This window comes from Hevea brasiliensis, chromosome 6, assembly GCF_030052815.1.
Source record: "Hevea brasiliensis isolate MT/VB/25A 57/8 chromosome 6, ASM3005281v1, whole genome shotgun sequence".
NCBI lineage: Eukaryota > Viridiplantae > Streptophyta > Magnoliopsida > Malpighiales > Euphorbiaceae > Hevea > Hevea brasiliensis.
Genome location: NC_079498.1, coordinates 108,030,792 through 108,051,059, shown reverse-complemented (window position 1 = coordinate 108,051,059; position 20,268 = coordinate 108,030,792). Strand labels below are relative to the sequence as shown.

At 36.4% G+C, this 20,268-nt stretch overlaps 4 protein-coding genes across 7 annotated transcripts; 3 read left to right on the top strand and 1 right to left on the bottom strand.

Moving 5' to 3' along the window:
* Nucleotides 1-305: 305 nt before the first annotated feature.
* LOC110641864 (uncharacterized) lies at nucleotides 306-6,435 on the top strand. The gene is made up of 5 exons (XM_021793726.2): nucleotides 306-411; nucleotides 505-587; nucleotides 2,617-3,197; nucleotides 5,204-5,379; nucleotides 5,601-6,435. The coding sequence occupies exons 2-5, from the start codon at nucleotides 566-568 to the stop codon at nucleotides 6,040-6,042; spliced, it is 1,221 nt and encodes a 406-aa protein (XP_021649418.2). The 5' UTR covers nucleotides 306-411; nucleotides 505-565; the 3' UTR covers nucleotides 6,043-6,435.
* Nucleotides 6,436-6,719: 284 nt separating this feature from the next.
* Nucleotides 6,720-10,857, top strand: LOC110641860 (cation/H(+) antiporter 1). 2 transcript variants are annotated; one of them, XM_058149180.1, is made up of 5 exons: nucleotides 6,720-7,057; nucleotides 7,922-8,064; nucleotides 8,163-9,155; nucleotides 9,226-10,133; nucleotides 10,287-10,857. In XM_058149180.1, exons 2-5 carry the CDS (start codon nucleotides 7,933-7,935, stop codon nucleotides 10,576-10,578), a joined length of 2,325 nt encoding a protein of 774 aa, XP_058005163.1. In that variant the 5' UTR covers nucleotides 6,720-7,057; nucleotides 7,922-7,932; the 3' UTR covers nucleotides 10,579-10,857. The 2 variants fall into 2 exon arrangements, with proteins under 2 accessions (XP_058005163.1, XP_058005162.1); XM_058149179.1 differs by having other exon boundaries at nucleotides 6,720-8,064.
* Nucleotides 10,858-12,729: 1,872 nt separating this feature from the next.
* LOC110641861 (cation/H(+) antiporter 2) lies at nucleotides 12,730-16,442 on the top strand. Of its 2 annotated transcripts, none has more exons than XM_058149177.1 (4): nucleotides 12,730-13,759; nucleotides 13,887-14,873; nucleotides 15,009-15,934; nucleotides 16,029-16,442. In XM_058149177.1, exons 1-4 carry the CDS (start codon nucleotides 13,607-13,609, stop codon nucleotides 16,309-16,311), a joined length of 2,349 nt encoding a protein of 782 aa, XP_058005160.1. In that variant the 5' UTR covers nucleotides 12,730-13,606; the 3' UTR covers nucleotides 16,312-16,442. The 2 variants fall into 2 exon arrangements, with proteins under 2 accessions (XP_058005160.1, XP_058005161.1); XM_058149178.1 differs by having other exon boundaries at nucleotides 16,043-16,217.
* Nucleotides 16,443-17,516: 1,074 nt separating this feature from the next.
* Nucleotides 17,517-20,202, bottom strand: LOC110641871 (uncharacterized). Of its 2 annotated transcripts, none has more exons than XM_021793736.2 (6): nucleotides 20,112-20,202; nucleotides 19,850-19,926; nucleotides 19,730-19,761; nucleotides 18,620-18,861; nucleotides 17,880-18,116; nucleotides 17,517-17,792 (listed from the first exon to the last, which is right to left on the bottom strand). In XM_021793736.2, the coding sequence occupies exons 2-6, from the start codon at nucleotides 19,900-19,902 to the stop codon at nucleotides 17,784-17,786; spliced, it is 573 nt and encodes a 190-aa protein (XP_021649428.2). In that variant the 5' UTR covers nucleotides 19,903-19,926; nucleotides 20,112-20,202; the 3' UTR covers nucleotides 17,517-17,783. The 2 variants fall into 2 exon arrangements, with proteins under 2 accessions (XP_021649428.2, XP_021649430.2); XM_021793738.2 differs by having other exon boundaries at nucleotides 20,017-20,129.
* Between the last annotated feature and the right edge of the window lie 66 nt (nucleotides 20,203-20,268).

Below are 20,268 nucleotides of genomic sequence, written 5' to 3'. Positions count from 1 at the left end.
AAATTATTAATAATCATGTATATGTTTTGAATATTATAATTAAATAGAATTATTTTTTATCTATTAAATAATCTAATTATTAATATTTATAAAAACAAAATTAATTAATTAATATTAACATCATACAATAAATTTGAGTAGACCTTATATGTTAAGTAGATAGAAATAAATTTTAATTATTTTTATATTAAGAAAATTTATTATATTTTTAATTTTACTTTTCTATAGTTTATAAAATATTCTTATATAAATTAATAAAATATATTATAATAATAAAATTAATAAAATACAATAAAGGCAGCAAATTTTAATTATGAGATTTATTATATAAATCGTAAATAATTTAATTAATTAAAACTATAAAGAGCAGCTCATTTGCTTGCTCTCTTTCCCGTCGCCAAATCACACCAGGTCTCTCTCTCTCTCTCTCTGTCTCTCTCTCTGTGGAAATTTTGCTCTCTGTGGTTTTACTTGTGTTTGATTCTGTGTGATTGGTGGGTATAGGTGGGCGAAACAGAGTAAGATCTGATGTACTCGGTAGTGGATCTTTATTTAACGAAAGATCATGATGGCCCTTGAAAATAAAGGTAGCTTCTCGTTTCTTTAATTTCTATTGGGTTTGTGCTTTTAGCTTTGTGAACTAAAGTTTCAATTTTGACCTATTTGAGTGTTTGGTTTAATGCTTTGTGTTCAATTGTAATCTGACTGCTGAGTTTATATGATTAATTTGTGATGTAAGAATGCAAATCTTGGTTTTTCCCTGCTGGGTTTTAATTATCAAAATGTGGACTTATTTCTTCTTTCCTTGTTTTTGGTATGGTTGGTCAATGCGTGTTATAATACTGTACTATAGTATTTGATTAATATTTTAGTGCTGTTAAATTAGTTGGGTTTTATTTTAATCTCTGTTTCTTTGGGTAGTGGGGATGCTGCTAGGAGTTGAATGTTTAGACTTAAGACTGCTAGTTGAATTGGGGGGATGTTTAATTTTATGTTCAAGAGTGATTGAAAATCAATAATGAATTATAAGGATAATCATAATGGGATGTGATGATATGTTTTTTTTTTTTTTTTTGGGTTCTTTATGAGTAAGAATTTTTTGTTGTAAGAGGAAATTGTAGTTGGAATGCTTAAAATTTAAGCATCACCACTGTGCAAATGTGCATAATTTGAACTTTTGTTTCATGCACTCCCTTTGGTGTTGAATGTAGTTTTGCAGATACCAAATTAAGGTCTGGCTTGGGTTGTGGATGGGGTTGCATAAATGTTAACTCTAACCTAATTTTAGTGTTGACCTTGGTTTGGTTATATAGACGTCTAATCTTGAACATCTCATGCTGGGCTCAGTTTAGTTGAAGATATCTGATGCAGAGCTGCATATAACTAAATTGCTCTCTTACTGGCAGCCACTTAAAATGTACCTAGTAATAGTATATAATTACTTCAATTTATCAGAGCAGTATTTCAGTTGTCCTTAGTTATGAGGATTTTGGGGTGACAAAGATATTGATCGGTCATGTTCCCTTGTAGTGATTCTAAAGTGCTGATATTGTAAGTTATTTCTTCTGGGGTCGTCTGAAATTAACTTGGTGTTGAGTGCTAATGTTCATTTGAGCTTGATGAATAGCACTGTCTTTCAAAATATTGTGTGATTTTCTGTGTTTTATCTAATCAGGGAGATTGTTTTGGGCTAGTTTTACCTTTTGGGGATGGATACTTCATTTGGGAAAAATCAGTTAAATTTGTGATTTTTGTTTTAACTAGGGTAGAGTTGTGTCCTTTCTAGAAAACAATGAAATATAAACTCAACCTGCATGGAATTAAAAATCAAGTCAAGGATCTTTTGTTGGACATAGACATAAAAGATCAACCAATGTGATATCATGTAATCAATAAAGTATCATAATATCTATTAATGTTCTTGTCTCATCGATCATTTTCGTTATCACCAATTCTTGGATTTCCTTTGGCATTGTTTGGTGACATACGGAATGAGAACGTAGTAGTATTCTAATCCTAGTTTGGTTGCAAAATAAAAAAATGTAATGTAATGACAATTTTTATTAGTATATTTAGTTTATTTGATAGTAGCGGTAGCCATGCTTTGGTGGTGGTGTTGGGGGAGAATTTGTTGGTGGCGGTAGCAATAGGATGGTCTTGGTGAAAGTAATAAAAGTAAATCGACTAATCAAGATTCCTCATTTAAAGCAAAATTTAGGAAGATTTCAGGTTGGTCTTACCTGGGCATGGGCCCTTTTTTCCTTAGGTTTCAGGCCTATGCTCAAAGGATTCAGGCAAAGTAGGGCATGACATAGGACCCCAGCTTTATTGGTAAAGCCTGGTTTGGGCCCATCCATGCCCATCCGTAATTAGAACTATATATCGTAATACATTAAAATGGTTACATTTGATGATGGATGAATGGGTGGGTGAGGTTTTATTTGGGTAAATTGGATACGGATGCCCATATGCCAGGTATGCTTATACCTAGCATCTCCTGTTTGTACTTTTGTACTTCTGTATTTTGGTTCTGCTGGACGGTTAATTATGGTTGATAATGATGAGAAGTTCTAAATTAATTTTTCAGATGTTTGTTGCTTTGATTTCGTACTGCAGAAACTATTCAAAGGAGCTGTGAGGCATCCTTAAAATGCCTCCAGACCAACGGATTCCCATACGGGAATTCAATTGATATTTTTCCAGAGCTTAAAGAAGAAATCAGTGTGCACTCAGGTGGGGATGTTGTGGAACCAGTTCACTCAATAAGCAGCGAATTTCTTGAACTTCCTAGTGAATTTCACAGCAAACCTACCTACCATCATGATTTTGGCTTGTGGTCAACCTTCTATCCTGACTCTCAAAAGGTTCAGCAGTGCCAAATGAATTGCTTTAAGAGTCAAGTTTATCCCTTTCCTATGGAAACTCGATTTCAGTATCCCCTGTCTAATATGTACTCCCAAGGTTACCCCTATGAATTTCAGTTCCAAGATTTTCAGTATTTTGTAGTCATAGACTTTGAGGCTACTTGTGACAAGGAAAAAAATCCCCATCCACAAGAGATAATTGAGTTTCCATCTGTCATTGTGAGCAGTGTAACTGGCCAACTAGAAGCATGTTTCCAGACATATGTGCGGCCAACTTGCAATCAGCTCCTAAGTGATTTCTGCAAGGATCTGACTGGTATCCAGCAAATCCAGGTTAGTTTGGATATCCTTTTCCTTGTATAAATGGGAACTAAATATACATGTTGCTTGTAGTGTTTATTGGCAGTATTCAGTTTATATTGTACTGGGCTATCCTTTATTTTGCATTTAAAGACTAGATAGTTTGTCAGAGTCCTTTGTTCTAGGAATCTGTTTGCTTAGTATCACAGATTCCCTTGTGTCAGTGAGGCATTGCTTGGTAACAGCCAGGTTAGATGGATTTTTTTTTTAATTTTTATTTCTCCAAGGTATAGATATTACTCTGATAACTTGGAAAAACAAAGGTTCTATGAATATGCTGTTGTAATTTTAGATATTTACTACTTGTGCAAGTCTTCTTGTCAGTTGGTGGCTAAAACCTTTGAGCTTTGAGCCACATTAGCATCCAAACATCAATCAAGGACAGGAAGACATGGTGAATTGGCAGTAGGAAGTGGTGATACCGAAAGTGTTTTGATTTTATTAGGCTTTGCAATGGTTATTATTTCTAACTGTTACCCATGAGTTGGTCTTACTGTAATTGTGTCTGTTTGAACTTGTTTCCTAGCACTTTTCTCTCTGCTCATCACCTTCTCAACTATTTCATGCATCTAGGGTTTTTTTTTTCTATTTTATTTTTTTTATTTTTTATGGCAGAAGTTGTTTCCTATATTATTATTAATATTATTATTATTAATATTATTATTATTATTTGCATATGTTTCTAATCTGAAGTTTAATGGCATAAGCAGTTGCTCATAGCCCGTGTGCCATGCTCTTTTCATGTGAAATGTGTTTTGTGGTGTGATGGTTAAAAAAGTCATTCTTATGGGAAAAACCTGACTGTGACCAGTCAAATTTGAGGAGGATGTCAGCTAAATAATCGGGACAGGGCATTGAATGAAAATTTAGAGAAAGTATTTCTTTCCTGTTTTGGTCATTCTGCTATGTCATGACTTCTGAAAGGAATTCAATTTATGATCATGATACTAAGGTTTTTCAGGATTTTTTTGCTTTAGCTGTTTTAGTAATTATAAGTTAAGGGCACAAGTGTGGGATGCTTTTTGCACTGGCTCTCTCTTTTTTTTAATTACTGGACAAACACTTTGAAAATTGCTTATTTGAAAAACCACATCTTGTAAGCTTACCTATTTGTAGCTGACCCCAAAAAAAATGCTAACACTACCCAGTAAGGCACTATTTTACTGGGTAAGTGAAAGTGGCCACCATGATCTTTCAGTGATCTTATTGCTCTGGCTCTGCCTGTTTATGAGCACATTTTATTGGGTTTAGCAATGATTGGGAAGGTGGAAAATCAAGGGAAACCAAAAGAGGAAAGAAAGTAGAGCTAGTTTTCACTTTTTTCTTGTTTGTGAAAGTACGGAAACTGGGAAATATGGAAAATGTGGGTAGGAAAGTAAGTCATGCATCCACAGTCCACTTTCTCTCCAAATTTGGAGGAAAGTGAGGGGATGTTTTGTGAAACTAAGTTTTTATACCTATACATATTTTTTATATAATTTTTGGAAAAGTGAAGTTGAAATCATAACTTTATCATTCATAAAACCTCTTTTCCTTCATCAAACAGGATGGAGAGATTATTATTTATTCCTAAATTTTCTTCCTCTATTTTCTGCAAATGTACTTCTTCCCTTGTTTCTCCAGAGATCACATCACCCTGTTATTTTATTTGTGAACTAACACTCCACTAAAACACACATTTCTGTAGAACTTGATTGATTCTGAACTTCATACAATATGCATAGTTTGATTACGAGTGTGGATTACATATTTCTTGGTGGAATTTGGAGATTTTGAGAAGAAAGGACAAATGAGTGAATGTGGATTGTAGAAATGGGAAGGCGTTTGGATCCTGAGTTTTGTGGTAGTGTGTATGTGCATACCTTGATTGGCTCTTCTTTTGGCATCCATGTTATCAACAATTTGTCGTCCAGACCATTTTATGTAGAATTTATATTCTGTAATGTTGATCTTATTTTTATGTTTCTGTGGGGTTTCAGGTGGACCGAGGTGTCACACTTAGTGAGGCTCTCCTTAGGCATGACAAATGGCTTGAGAAGAAGGGGATAAAAGACACTAACTTTGCTGTGGTTACATGGTCAAACTGGGATTGCCGAGTGATGTTAGAATCTGAGTGCCGATTTAAGAAGATCAGGAAGCCCCCTTACTTTAATCGGTGAGCTGACTTGTTAATCTGAATCCTTGCATGATAAATATATGTTCTTTGTTTTGCAAATTGTTTTTTAATTGAAAAAAGTTGCTGATATAAACAGTGCATTATGAATACACGGGGCCATTTTCTAGCTCTTTCCTTTTATTGGGATGCTTTCAGATAAATATGAAAACTACATCTAATATGGGTATTAGTTTGGACTAATTTTTTCATTCATTTATTAGGTGGATCAACTTGAAAGTTCCTTTCTGTGAGGTATTTGGTGGTGTTAGGTGCAATCTAAAGGAGGCTGTGGAGATGGCAGGCCTAGCATGGCAAGGCCGTGCTCATTGTGGACTGGATGACGCCAAAAACACTGCTCGCCTACTTGCCCTCCTCATGTGCAGGGGTATCAAATTCTCCATAACAAACTCACTAATTTGGCAGACAACTGATGGTTCATTGCCGTCCCCTGACCGTCTTTCCTCACTACATCAACCCTATAAACCTAAGGAAATGCGTATTCCTTTTTTCCATTATCACCCTTTCTGTTACTGCGGAGTGGAGAGCAGCAAAGGCATGGTTCGGAAGCCTGGACCAAAGCAAGGGAGCCTTTTCTTTGGCTGTGGCAACTGGACTGCAACTAGAGGTGCCCGCTGTCATTACTTTGAATGGGCATCTACGTGACGTGAAACTATGGAAAGACCTCTTTATGTTTCGCCATTGCATCTTACAATCATGTAATATGTAAAAAAAATTAAAAAAGGGATGGAAAGAAATTTAGTGGCCTAGTTGGTTGTCTCCTAGTAGAAGCGGCTGTTTGGTGAGGTTTCTGCTTTAAAGAGAGAGTGAAGTATAAATAGCTGGCTCAAGAGTGTGGTAAAAATGTGGGGAGCTACAGCCTGTAAAGCTGACTTGTGGACAGGAGAACAAATTGGGAATGCGAGGAATGGTAGTTAGGATGAGTTTTACATGCTTAGGCGTGCTAAATTATCAATATCATAAATAATCAGTGAGATAGAGACAACTGGGTTTCCTATGGATTTCTAATGGGAATATGGGTAGAAGTGGTTGCCTTCAGTTTGCTGCTCTTTTCTCTCTGTGGGTGTGTTATTTTATTGGTGGTTGTGCCCATCATGAGCTACAACTACGTGGTCATTTTGATGCTTAAAATGATCTTTACCCCTCGTCAACCAGATGTGCCAGCAGAATACCATCAACTAATGGAGAGAGAAAACAAATGATGTTTTTTTATGATGGGAACTGTTAAACCTTCATTAAGATGAAAAGCCTTGGGAGGCAGCATAACAGAATACATGACCTATCCACCCTTTTATTAACCAAAAATGAATTTTAAAAAAAAAAAAAAAATTTGAACTGGTATTAACCACAAATGATTGTTACGTAGACAGAAGGGCATTTAAATTCACGGAAATGGGCATCCTAAGTTATGTTTATAGGCTTATATCGAACCATCAAATTTATGAATTAATCGAAGAATAATGAGGTCAGGTATGTGAATCAAAGAACGGGCTCGGTTGCCTTTGTTACCCAGTTTCAATCTTTTGGGGTCTTTGTTCTGACTCTAGCCGTGCTTGAACTCCTCCGTTCTTCCCTGCGAGTTGATCTCCAACGACTGCCCTCTGGAGTGGGTGGTGGAGTGGCGACTGCAGCTGCTTTGTTTCTTTCTGCCATAACTAAGGTTTGGTGTGTTGGGCTGGGCTTATGAACCTTTTAGTTTTAGCCATGGGTTGTTTTGTTTGCTGAGCTAGACTTCATTATTTTCTAGCCTGTTGGTCTGTTTTATTTAGGCTCTTATATTTGGGCTTTGACCATGTATGATTTATTCCCATTGGCACAAATGATATTCCTAGAAAAAAAAATAAAGAGCCTAGAATAATTATAATTATAGCTAATTATTGTTAGAGAAATGACTTTTTTTTTTTTTTTCTTTTGTAAGAGGTGAGATTATGTTAGGGTTTGTACTTTAGCCTTTTTACGTGCTGGATTAATGGCTATAAGGGGAGGACTGCAGATTACTGAGTCAATGACACTTGATGATGAGGAAGGAGACACTTTGCTGCAACTGCAACTGATGGGTCATGGGAACACTTTCAAGAGTCGGCAGATAAATAAATAATTAATATAACTAATTCTGGAAAAAGTAAGCTTTTTTTCAACATTAGAAAAGTATTAGCCCTCTTATTTGTGGGTCACAATTTCCCGGGATGAAAGATCCTCCATAGATAATTTCTCTTACATCTTTCATGAACCTTTTGAGATTTGAACAAAATACACCAGGGACATGCACAAAGATAGGAAGAGAGAAGCATGAAGGGAGAAGGGAAAAGAGAAAAGGAAGGAATATCACTCCCTACCTTCTCTACCCTCTCTCTTAAATGCTTCTTGCCTATTTTATACCTTCTCTAGCTTCCTTGTACATTTTTCCTTTCAAAATCCTTCTTCTAACTTTCTTGAATATCTGCATACAAGTCACTTCATTTTCTTTCTTAACTTCCTCGCTCTTATCCTGTTCTTTACCATTCTTATACTAAAATGGATGCAGCAAAACGAGCAATGTGTACAGATGATCTTTTAAACCCACTTACTACCACCTTCGTGCAGAGCTGCATTATGCTTCTTATCTCCCAGTTCTTTCATGTAGTCCTGAAGCCCCTGGGACAACCAGGACCTATAGCGCAGATTTTGGTACATCTCTAAGATTTTATATATAAATTTAGGATCCAAAGAACGTACTAAATGTCCAACTTAAAATATGTTGTTAATACATAATGTCTTTTTGTCAGGCAGGATTGGTGCTAGGTCCCTCATTGTTATGCCGGATAAAGAAAATCGGAGAATTGTTCGATCAGCGTGATTTCTCTGATTACAACTTCATTGTCTCCTTCATTTTCCGCATCCTTTTTATGTTCTTGATCGGTCTTGAGACAGATATTCCTTACATAAAGCGAAACTTTCGCCAAGCAAGCATGATTGCATGTGGGGGCATAATTGCCTGTAGTGCCTTTGGAGCAGCAATCACTATCTTTGTAATCCGTATGTTGATAATAAATGAGCACAAGCTTATTTTCGCCCATATTATCATGATAATCTTAGCAAGCTCAGCCCCTCCTGTGGTGATTCGTTTGATAACTGAATTAAAGTTTCATACAGCAGAAGTAGGGAGATTGGCAATATCTTCATCTTTGATTAATGAAATGTCTTGTATGATATGGTATGATATAGTTATAGCTTTCACCTCAGGAAAAATGTTTGGTCATGGGATTCTATGCCTTGTTTTCACTGTGTTAGCCGTTGTTCTAAATAGATTCTTAGCAATTTGGTATAACAGGAGGAGGCAGAACCAAAGATATTTGCCAGGCACTGATGTGTTAACCATTTTGTCGCCCATTATATTTTTCTCATTTCTTATTGAAGAATTTGGATACAACAGTACAATTTCTTGTTTCTTCATCGGTGTGATGTTCCCCAGGGAAGGAAAAACAACTAGGACATTGTTGCATAAACTTACTTACTCTGTTAATAATTTCATCCTTCCCATTTACTTTGGCTTCAATGGCTTCAGGTTCGATGTAAGTTATCTGGGTAGTTTTAGAAATGTTATTGTTGTTGTCCTTGTGATCGTGCTCAGCATTGGGGGCAAAATTATTGGAACACTAGTCGCTTGCCATTATCTAAAGATTCCAAGGAATGAGGGAGTGATCCTTGCATTTATTCTCAACTTGAAAGGCCATGGAGAACTTCTACTCATTGATGTAGTCCCCAAGTCCAAGGCCTTTGTAAGTTTTTCTTGACCAAAACTCTGCCTGCTGAGTGTTTCTTAGGCTGATTTTGTATTCTGTGTTGCAGGATTGGTGGGATGATAACTTTCACAACTTGGTGATAATAGTAGTAGTGCTTAACACATTTATTGCAGGACCAGTAGTGTCTTGTATATTAAAAAGAGAAGAAAAATACTCACAAGGTCACAACTCACTTGAAATTGATGATGGTCCTCAGAGTGAACTCAGGATTCTGTTTTGTGTTTATAGCTCTCGCCATATATCAGCAAAAATTGGTTTAATCTCAGCATTGAATGGGTTTAAAAAGGTCCCCATCAGACCTTATTTGATGTACTTAGTTGAGCTACCCAAAAAACGCTGCAAAACCAATTTGATGTACCACGAGCTAGAAGATGGAGATCAATATAGTGATGAAGAAGACTATGGTGGAAATGATGTGCTAGAGATAAATGATGCTGTAGATAATTTCAGTACAGAGACTAAAGTTATTGTTTACATAAAAAAAGTTGTTTCATCCTTTGCAGCCATGTTTGAGAATGTCTGCAACAGCGTTGAGGACTTCCGAGTATCTATTCTAATCCTCACTTATCACAAGCATCAACGCCTTGATGGGAAAATGGAAATCAGTAAGGAAGGTGTTAGAATGAATAATCAGAAGATTCTTCGTCATGCCCGGTGCTCGATTGGGATCTTTGTGGATAAAGGTCAGACTGGCTTTCAACAGCCTAACCCTGAAGTGGAGCAGAATGTAGTAACATTATTTTTCGGAGGCCCTGATGATCGTGAAGCATTGGCATTTAGCAAAAGAATTGCCTGTCACCCTCGTATTAATTTGACTGTCATCCGCTTCCAACAAGCGACATTGGGAGAGCAAGATAATGCATCCATCAGCAATGATGAAGTACTTCTGACAATATCAGCCTCTGAGGTTGAGAATGCAATAGACAATGTCTCCATGGAAGATTTCTGCAAAAGGTATATATCCTGTAGCAAACTTAACACTAGAAATTTAAGCTTATAACTGACAAATTTAAAGGTGGGATTTTTCTTAACATTGTAAACAACAATACCAAACTGATCTTAAGTGCTATTTGTTGCCTTCTGTTACATGACTGATTTTCTGTTTAGATATGTTTCGTCGGGTAAAGTTCGATATTTGGAGAAGCATGTCAACAATGGGCTGGAAACACTGGAGGTTCTAAATGAAATTAAGGAGATGTATTCATTGATCATAATAGGGAAGGGTGCACGAGGGTACTCACCCATGACAACAGGTTTGAGTGACTGGGAAGAGTGTCCAGAGCTGGGGACAGTTGGAGATCTCCTGGCATCTTCGGAATTCAACATCAGTGGTTCAATTTTGGTCATTCAACAAAATAGGCATTCCAGGAATCATCATTGCTGCCTTATGCATGATTAGTTATTATTGGATATATAAATATATATACATACATAGTTGTACATGATAAAAATGTATCAGTAGGTTAGCTATTGGCAAATGTAGTTGCCAAATGTACAGCTTTTGATTAAAAGTGTAGTCTGATAGAATTATTAGAAACTTCGGAGAATTTGTTGGCTAAGAATACTTGAATTTGGAATGGGTTTTGTAAATGTACTAAAATTCTCAATATGGTGCTGGGACTAGATTAACCTGTCTGAATTATGAAAGAAAGAGAATGAAATAACAGTAATTGCTGCATGACTTAAGTTTAAAATTTTCCATTGCCATCTTTCTAGGATAATTGCAAAATGCCCCTTGGAGCTTAATCTAGAACACATTTTAGTCTTTTATGCCTCTTGTAACTCTCTGTTTAAAAGGAAAGAAGGAAATAACAGAACAACAATTCTTAACTTATATCAACCCCATTTCTTCATCATCAACCCTAATCATAGCCCGCAGGGTCTTATTTGGACAATCATGTAATGGTTGATATGGTTATTTGCACTTATAACACAGCCCTTTAACCTCCAATTCCAGGAACTCTTGGTGGGAGTAGCAGCAAGGTCCCCTGTTTTTGATTGTGCCGGCTAAATTTTTCTGTGTAGAGGGCAATGTCGAAGGATGAGTGAGTCTTGGAGACAACATTATCTAACTGCCTCACGTTTTGAACCCTAGGCCTAGTCTACTGCTGCATTTTGAACCCATAGCTCAGGTTCCCTCTTCCTCCACCATCTACTGTCATCTTCCCCTCAGCTTCACCAGAGAACCCTGTATATCGCAGTTCCCTTTCAATCTCACGGGCAACATTCATAGTTCAAAAAATATCCACCTAATCATGTGACCGAATCCTCACTCTTATTTCGTCTCTTAATCCATTCAGAAAAAACCCTAAAAATTGCTGATCAGATAAACCAGCAACTTGAACTGCTTGAGCTATAAAATCATCTATGAACTCGTCCACAGATCTTTATTGCTTCACTGCTGCCAATCTTTCAACAGGATTAGCAAACACATCATCCCCATACCGTTGTAATATTTCAGCAGATAATTTCTCCCATGTCATGTTGGGAGATCTCTGTTTCAACCACAAAAACCAGTGAAGAGCTGCTCCCTCCTTACAAATCAAGGCTAACTGTACATTTGATTCATTGCGAGTCTGGTGGATGGTAAAATCCCGCTCAGCCCTAGCTAACCACCCCAAGGGATCCTGTCCATCAAAGTTTTGGTAGTTGTACCCGTTTGGCTGAAATTCCCATGTTTCGTTTTGCTACTCGTGGATCCGAGGTCTCTCCTTGGAGATTCGAAGCTGATGCTCCCTCCAATTCCTCATGAGTGGACTTCCCCTTTACTAAACAAGTAAGCAATCCTTTTATGGCATCCATCTTTTCGAGTGCCTGACTCATTTCCTCCCATAAATATTCAACTTGCAATCCCGTTCAGTTCGCAGTTGGAGTATCTCTTCCTTCAAAATTGCCATGTTCCTCTCTATCATCTCCACTCGGTTCTCCATTAGAGCATTTGATAGAGATAGGAACAATCAGAGAGAATAGGAGAAATTTATATTAATACTCGTTAAATTCCTATTTGGAATCTCCAAATGGCATTCTGACCGCATCCTCCTCTAACGGTATGCTTTATGCAATATGCCAATGCCATTGCCAATATCCAGTCCAGCCTCCTTTTGCATGCGCAAGCTTGCACCTTGTCATCTTCCTTCTGCGTATGGCTGGGCTCATTCAATCCTCTCTTCTTCTTCTTCTTCTTCTCATATAAACTCTGAGTGGGCCAGGGCTCATTGCATTTTCTTTTGAGCCTGTAACAAAATCATGTTCTTGTAGTTTGTGATTGCTCTAGGTGGACCACTGTAGCAGGAGTAAAATGGCCTCACCTCCCTAAAAAAAGCTAGTTCCATGTTTCCCAACATATATACCAAGGGGAAACAAGGAAATTGGATTGTTCCCTTATTATTACATCTTTGAGCCTTAATTGCCAAAAATGTCTGCAACTATATGCAACACTTCTCAAGAACAATGAATATAATAATATATATATATATATATATATATATATATACACACACACACACACACATGGATTACTTGAAAATTATTAGCCTTTTCCCTGGAAGTTCAGCTTTTGTTACAAGAGTGCAGTAACTTTGTTGCTCGCAGGATTGATTCCTTTAACTTATCACCAGTTCCTTCACATTTCAGCATTTTTCATAAAATTACTGAAAATAGTATTTTTTTTGTGACTCAAGACGTCCATTAGCAATGAGATAAAGCTCATTGATTGAAAATAGTTTTTTTTTTACAACTTGAGGTGCAAAACTTCTCAATTAATTGGCTCCTCTCCATCAATTACTACAGATTTTCTATTTTAAGCACTCAACCAGAGAAATGGGAGTAAAGATAGGTCATGCCAGTGAATGATAAATGAGAATTATGAAAATGAAATTAAATGCTAGTGAACTATCATACTAGTAAAATTGGTTTTGGTTTATTGCTAATAATTTACGTTAAAAATGTATGAATATTGTACATATCATTAGAATGAAAAAATTATGGAGGCCATGAAAAAAAAAAATCAAATTTCTTCCTTTTTTTCCCCAGGGATTTTGTTTCAGCTTTTAAATAATAAAGTATCAATATGGAAATAAAGAAAAATAAGATTCATAATAGCTTGTAAAAGCTTTGTAAGCATATTATATCCGGAAACAAAGCTCCTCCATAGATAATTTCTCTTGCCTTTCTGCTCAGTGATCATAATGACAGCCACCAAAATTGAAAAATAAAATAAAAGAAAGAAAGAAAGGCATAGAATCAAAGAGAGAGATAGAAGGAGGCTGAAAGGAAAAATTAAGATTTTGCTAAAGCAATCAAAGCTATCATCTTCCAACCTCCTCCCTTCCAACCTCTTCCCCCATTTTTGTTGCTCCAGGAAAGCCTCTCTCAAGCTTCTCACAATCCATCTTCCTCTTTCTTCCACCCATTTTTATCTTTTAACAATGGAGGCAGCTAGACGAGCAGTGTGTGTGGAAGACCCTTTTAACCCTCTCATTACAACCACCTTGCAAGCATCCGGCATTCTTGTCATCTCCCATTTCTTCCATATTATCTTGAAACCTCTGGGACAACCTGGACCGGTTGCTCAAATTTTGGTAAGGCCTAAATCTTTATATGCTATGATTAGAAATAACTGTGCATCAGATGAACTGAATAATTTGCAAAAAAATATGCAATGCCTCAACTTAATAGAAATTATGTTAATGCCTTCTCTACCTGCAGGCTGGAATTGTGCTAGGTCCCTCTTTATTGTCTCACATCAGCATAGTAAAAGATTTTTTTCTTCAAGCTTCTTCAGCTGATTATTATGATATTTTTTCTTCCATTTACAACATACTCTTTATGTTCTTGATTGGACTGGAGACGGATATTCCTTATCTAAGGCGAAACTTGAGAAAAGCAAGCATTATTGCATATGGTGGAATGGCCGTTTGTAGCATATTTGGTCTTGCTGCTTCCTTCTTTATCATTCATATATTAAAGCTCACAGCAAACACGGTTGCTCTTGCCAATGTCATCATGATTATCCTAGCCAACACAGCCTCTCCTGTGGTGATTCGCCTTGCAGCTGAACTGAAGTTTTCGACCTCGGACACAGGAAGATTGGCAATTTGTTCTTCTCTGGTCAATGAAATCACATGTGTAGTTTGGCTTTGTCTAATTGTTACCTTCATGTCATGGAAAATGTTTGGCAGGGCTATTCTTTTCTCGTTACTGGCTCTAGGACTCGTTATTTTAAATAGGTACTTAGCTGCTTGGTGTAACCAACGGAACAGGAATCAAAAATATGTGACAAACACAGAGATGCTTAGCATCTTGTTCCTTGTCATTGCTCTCTCATTTCTTACAGAAGAATATGGGTTTAACAGTACAATTGCTTGTTTTTTCCTCGGCTTGCTGTTCCCAAGGGAAGGCAAAACTTCTCGGACTTTGTTGATCAAGCTTGCTTATTCTGTTTACAACTTCATTCTCCCAATTTACTTTGGATACATAGGATTCCAGTTCAATATAACATACCTGAATAGTTACAGAAATGTCATAGCAGTTGTCCTTATGATCATCCTGAGCATGGGAGGAAAAATTATCGGTACATTAGCTACTTGCCATTACCTAAATGTTCCAACAATTGATGGCATTGTCCTTTCCTTTTTACTCAACTTGAAAGGCCATGCTGAACTTCTGGTTGTCGGAGTGCTAAGAAAGTCCATTGTAAGTTTTTCTGATGAATATCTAACAGTAATGTAATATTAATGGAACTCCCAATGCCAATCCCACATAACAATGGAAAACCATGTTTGTTTTTCTTATTTTGATCATAATTATGTTGTTCTTCTCTGTTTACAGTTGAAGTCATGGTGGGATCAGAATATTCACAATTTGGTGGTGATGGTTGTGGTGCTTAACACGATAATCTCAGGACCTGCAGTGGCTTATATGTTAAGAAAAAATGGAAAATACTTTGCTCAGAAGCATACCTCGCTTGAATTTCTTGAACCAGAGAGTGAACTTCGTATGCTGGCCTGTGTCTATGGCTCTCGCCATATAACAGGAAAGGTTGGGTTAATCTTTGCTTTGAGTGGATCCCCAGAAAGTCCCACCACTGCTTACTTGACGCACCTTGTAGAGCTCCCCAAGAAACGCCGGAAGAAGAAGTTGATGTACCACCAGCTACAAGACGGAGATCAATTTAGTGATGAAGAGGAGTATGGTGGGAATGAAGTTGTGGAGATCAATGAAGCTGTGGATACATTAACAATGGAGAATAAATTCATGATCCATCAAAGTAAAGTTGTATCATCCTTTCCAAGAATGTACGAGGATGTCTGTGATGGGATTGAGGACTTGAGAGTTTCAATTGTGTTCCTCACCTTTCACAAGCACCAGCGCCTTGATAGAAAATTGGAGCCTGGCAAGGAAGGGATAAGAGTGACCAACCAAAAGCTTCTACGCCATGCCCCTTGCTCAGTGGGGATCTTTGTAGACAGAGGGCAGACAGGATTTCACTTGCCTACCTCTGAATCAGTGCAAAATGTGGCAACATTGTTCTTTGGAGGCCCTGATGATCGAGAGGCATTAGCTTGCAGCAAAAGGATTGCCTCACACCCTCACATTAATTTCTCACTCATCCGCTTCATACAAGAATCACCAAGTGATCACAAGGAGTTTGTTGAGAATACCTCCCACAGCAATTCTGAAGTTCTAATGGAAATGTCAAACCGTGACATGGAAGCTGAAATTGACAGGGCATTTCTCGAGGATTTCTATAACAGGTATCTATACCAACATTGATTTCTTTTCTTTAGAATAGAGAAATTGCATTGCCTTTGTTTCTCTGGTTGCATAAAACTGGAGTTTTTTGATCAGATACGTGGCATCAGGTCAAGTTGGATACGAGGACAGGTATGTGAACGATAGGACGCAGACATTGGAGGCCTTAAGAGGCACTGGGGAGAGATTTTCTTTGTTGATAGTAGGGAAGGGTGGAAGAGGTCATTCACCCATAACTGAAGGTTTGAGTGACTGGGAAGAATGTCCAGAGCTTGGGATAGTCGGAGACCTTCTAGCTTCTTCGGAATTCAACATCAATTGTTCAGTTTTGGTCATTCAACAACACCAGCGCTCGGAGACTGACCTTACAGATGACTAGAGATAATTGGATATGTACATATTTCATGTGTATATATTTATGGGATCGTGTATGTATCATTAGAATAGTTTCTCAGAAACTTTGAAAATATTTGTTCCTTGAAATAGTTCATTGACTTGCTGGTTTTAAAATAGGGATTTTCGACATGTACTTAGTGGATCAAACCCTGAAGTATATGCAGAACATAACTCTAATCGGAAAATCAAAGGCAGAGACACGATGAAGAAAACACCTGGCTCAGCAATTTTGTGCCTACGTCCATGGAGAAGTCTTTTATCTTTTCATTATTGTTGGTAATAATGTGTACAGGCCTGAACTTCCATCAAGTAATATTCAAGTTTGATCATGGGGTTGAGTTTCTCTATTTTTTTTACACAATTCTTTTCATAAATTTTAGAAATTAGAATTGAATATATATATATATATATATATATATATATATATATATATATATATATGATTTATAAATCGCTTGAATACAAAATTAAAATATATTTTACTCCAAAATAAAAAATATAGATATAAATAAATGTTAAATAAAAATATTTTATAAATGAAAATATAATAGGAAAATTATGGTATAATTATTTTTCAATTTCCATAAAGACTATTTATATAGGAATGTATTATTTTATTTACATTTCCATATTTATTAATTAAGAATTAATATGTAATTGTACTTTTTTAATTAATCATTTATCATTTCTTGTAAACAATAAATTTTACTCAATTCACAAGTTTCATCACCATCAATCCTTTCTTTTTTAATAAATTATCAATAGATAAATAGACTACAGATTTTACCTCTTTATAAATTGTAAATTTATTATTTATTATAAATATTTCTTGTATATATATATATATATATATATATATATTTTGTTTAATTTTATTGTATAACAACAAAAGGGATTAGGAAATCGATTATAATGATCTAATTTGAAAATAGTGAGCATTACATATTTGTATTATTTCTTCTACTAAGTTTTGTCTGAACTTGTCTGATTAACTTTCGGGTCCATGTTTGGTCTGGACCTTTCATAACTTTTGTTGTGGTGAATAAGCGAACCAAGCTGCACAGCAATTCAATAGAGGTCTCTGAACTCGAATGATCTGAGGAATCATCTTAACGGGTTAGCTAAATTGTAGATACTGATATTCTGTTCCTACAAGGCCTACCTACCGTGTTAACAGCCAAGTAAAGATAAACAAAATCAAACCATCAAATCAAGAGAATCATAAAGGATTCAAACAGTTATTACTGTAAACAAAGTTCCACTTCCTATGTCCATGGAAGCCACCCAAAACATAATGGGATAATTGCTGCATGATCACTTCTGGAATTTGGTACCTCTCATATTAACACAAAACACAAGAAAACCAAGATAGAACCAGTTTACAGATGCAGAATGATAAAACCCAGCACGAGCTCTAGCTCATTTTGAAGTGATGATTCTAAAGCCTGGAACTTCTCATGCTTTCTGCAATCAAACAAATAAAAGAACTGAGAGATAAACACCAAGAAACTACAAAATCCCATTCAGAAAATGGTGTAGGGCCATCCATACCTGCATTGGAAGATAGAGTTTAAATTCTGGAGGGAGTTCCTCTTCTGAGTAGAGGCGGTCAGAGAAATATATTCTCCTCAGCCGGCAATTAGCATGAACCTGAACTCGTAAAGTCTCAACATAATTGGTTCCATATGCCCTCCTTGTAAAATCAGCCAAGTTCAACTGGATTTGATTCCAGCCCTCATCCATCTTCAGTGGCATGGTGCAGATGTATGGCTTCACTCGAGTAATGGCCTACAACATTCAAATAGTAAACATCAATTACAATGTCTACATTTCAGTGCACGTGGATGGCAACAGTTATTATCATGGTAGCTTTGAGCTCCACAAATAAAATGCTTTGGATGGCATATATGGTTCTTCCATTCTATAGCAAGTATACTTTTTTAAACAGTGCAACATGAAGACAACCAACAAAGCTACATTGCCACTTAAAGCTACATTCACACAGGTGAAAACTATATGGTTAGATAATATTAGTTGGCCACATGATAAACTTCACGTTTCCAGCATCCCAGTCTAGAGTTTAGATCAAATACTCTTGTTACTTCAATATTTATTTTGCAAAAATTGAATTTATAATCACTGAAATTGCTAGAAGAAGTAATTTCAAAGCACTAAAATAAACAAGAGGCTACCATGCTTAACCGACAGTTTTCTCCAAGGAAAAATGAAAGAAAAGTAATCAAAGGGCACCAGAAAAATCCTACATCACAACCATGGGCAAACTTACACACTTGAAAGTTAGAAGCTCGGAAACGCCGCCTGACATTCTTATCATCCAGCACTTGAATTTCAAATGTGAAGTATTTCTTCAAGTTCTTCACAATCATAACCAATAATGGGAGTTTTATACCAAGAGTTGCAGCAGGATCTGCTGGGCATGTAATGTATGTAGACTGGATATTTGATCCAATAATTTCAAGCACATTAGATTGTATGTCTTCATCATGTGGCCGTTTTACATGACCACTGGAAACTGCAAAAGACTCATAGGCAAAAAGTTAACACAGGACATTCAGTTCAGCAAATAATAAATTGCAACGTGTCATGTCAAGTAATATTAAGGCATCAATATGTGAACAACAGCTAAAATAAATAAACAGGTGCTTTATTTGCCTCTATCACCAAATTTTGTTCTGCAATGGTAGAGTAGATATAGAACTTCCCTTGCAAAAACTGTAGCACATGTTACCATGTTAACCATATGGTAAGCACGATTAGGGTTTTTTTTCCTTCGTCATTTTAAGGTCATTTGGTTTAAGTACTAAGTTAGTTATACAAATGATTTCAGTCACTTAAAAACTCATAAATATTTCATAGCCATCTCCACTAAAGTGATAAGACTAGTGTCTCTGGAAGTCATACACTTCTGCAGTTCCACTTATAGTACATGACTACATTCTCCTGATACTGCAACAGTTAGATGCGGATAAATTATTCATACAGTCAACCTTTGGTTTCTACAAACTCATTCAATATAAAAACTATAAATGCTTATGTAGTCCTCCCATGGGAAACAGAATACTGCAGCTAACAAGTCGGTGAAAACCAATACATGTGGTATTCCCGCTTATCCCTAGAATATGAACCATATAGAACACAAGTTTCATGAGTCACTGCTGCTTGGCAAAACATTTCTACAATAAATTAGCAACATCCCTTTGGACCAACAATCACACAAAGAACACAACAAGAAACCACATATAACAACTTCCTAAGAGAAACATCAAAGCATGTATAATAACTTGCAAACAGAAGCAGAGGAAAAATCCCAAAAATAAACAAAGGGGAAAAAGTGGTTTTATAACAATTCAAAATATTTACCAATAACTCCAGCTACTTACCTTCTTTATCCCATATCTGTAAAGGTTTGCTCCTACAGAACCAAAACACAAAGTAAATAAATTTCACATCTAAAACCCAAAGGCTGATTATACACACATAAAACCAAAACTAAGACATACCCAAGGCTGTATAAGATGGACAAAAAACCAGACTGAAATGTGTTCTTAAACATCTTCAGCGATTTAAAGAGCTAAAGCTGCAGATAGAAGAATATCAGAACCAGCTGAAGCAATTAATATCACAAGATACACCGACATACAAGCATAACCAAAAAAAGAAACCCTACCCATATACTATTGAATAAAAAAAATTTTGCAGCTACTGAAACCCTAGATTGGCAACGAAATATAGAACTATAAATCATCATGAAATAGTTCGTACCTGTCTGTCTGTTTCTCGGGAAATTATTGGTTTGGATTTTAATCTTTTTCTTTTTCGCTTTTTAAAATTGTGAATGTTAAATCCTATTATGGCCTGAGAATGGATCCGTAGATGGGCCTGATTATTGATTTAAGGCCCGTGATTAATGATTTGAAAA

What these genes read in the sequence shown, in the direction of transcription:
- LOC110641864 (XM_021793726.2), top strand. Translation starts at nt 566, where the DNA reads ATGATGGCCCTTGAAAATAAAG. An exon ending in GATGGCCCTTGAAAATAAAG is followed by an intron (nt 588 to 2,616) that starts GTAGCTTCTCGT and finishes TTCGTACTGCAG; the next exon opens with AAACTATTCAAAGGAGCTGT. An exon ending in CTGGTATCCAGCAAATCCAG is followed by an intron (nt 3,198 to 5,203) that starts GTTAGTTTGGAT and finishes GTGGGGTTTCAG; the next exon opens with GTGGACCGAGGTGTCACACT.
- LOC110641860 (XM_058149179.1), top strand. Translation starts at nt 7,912, where the DNA reads ATGGATGCAGCAAAACGAGCAATGTGTACAGATGATCTTTTAAACCCA. An exon ending in GACCTATAGCGCAGATTTTG is followed by an intron (nt 8,065 to 8,162) that starts GTACATCTCTAA and finishes TCTTTTTGTCAG; the next exon opens with GCAGGATTGGTGCTAGGTCC. An exon ending in TCCCCAAGTCCAAGGCCTTT is followed by an intron (nt 9,156 to 9,225) that starts GTAAGTTTTTCT and finishes TCTGTGTTGCAG; the next exon opens with GATTGGTGGGATGATAACTT.
- LOC110641861 (XM_058149177.1), top strand. Translation starts at nt 13,607, where the DNA reads ATGGAGGCAGCTAGACGAGCAGTGTGTGTGGAAGACCCTTTTAACCCT. An exon ending in GAGTGCTAAGAAAGTCCATT is followed by an intron (nt 14,874 to 15,008) that starts GTAAGTTTTTCT and finishes CTCTGTTTACAG; the next exon opens with TTGAAGTCATGGTGGGATCA. An exon ending in CTCGAGGATTTCTATAACAG is followed by an intron (nt 15,935 to 16,028) that starts GTATCTATACCA and finishes TTTTTTGATCAG; the next exon opens with ATACGTGGCATCAGGTCAAG.
- LOC110641871 (XM_021793736.2), bottom strand. Translation starts at nt 19,902, where the DNA reads ATGTTTAAGAACACATTTCAGTCTGGTTTTTTGTCCATCTTATACAGC. An exon ending in TCCATCTTATACAGCCTTGG is followed by an intron (nt 19,762 to 19,849) that starts GTATGTCTTAGT and finishes TTGGTTCTGTAG; the next exon opens with GAGCAAACCTTTACAGATAT. An exon ending in ACAGATATGGGATAAAGAAG is followed by an intron (nt 18,862 to 19,729) that starts GTAAGTAGCTGG and finishes AGTCTTTTGCAG; the next exon opens with TTTCCAGTGGTCATGTAAAA.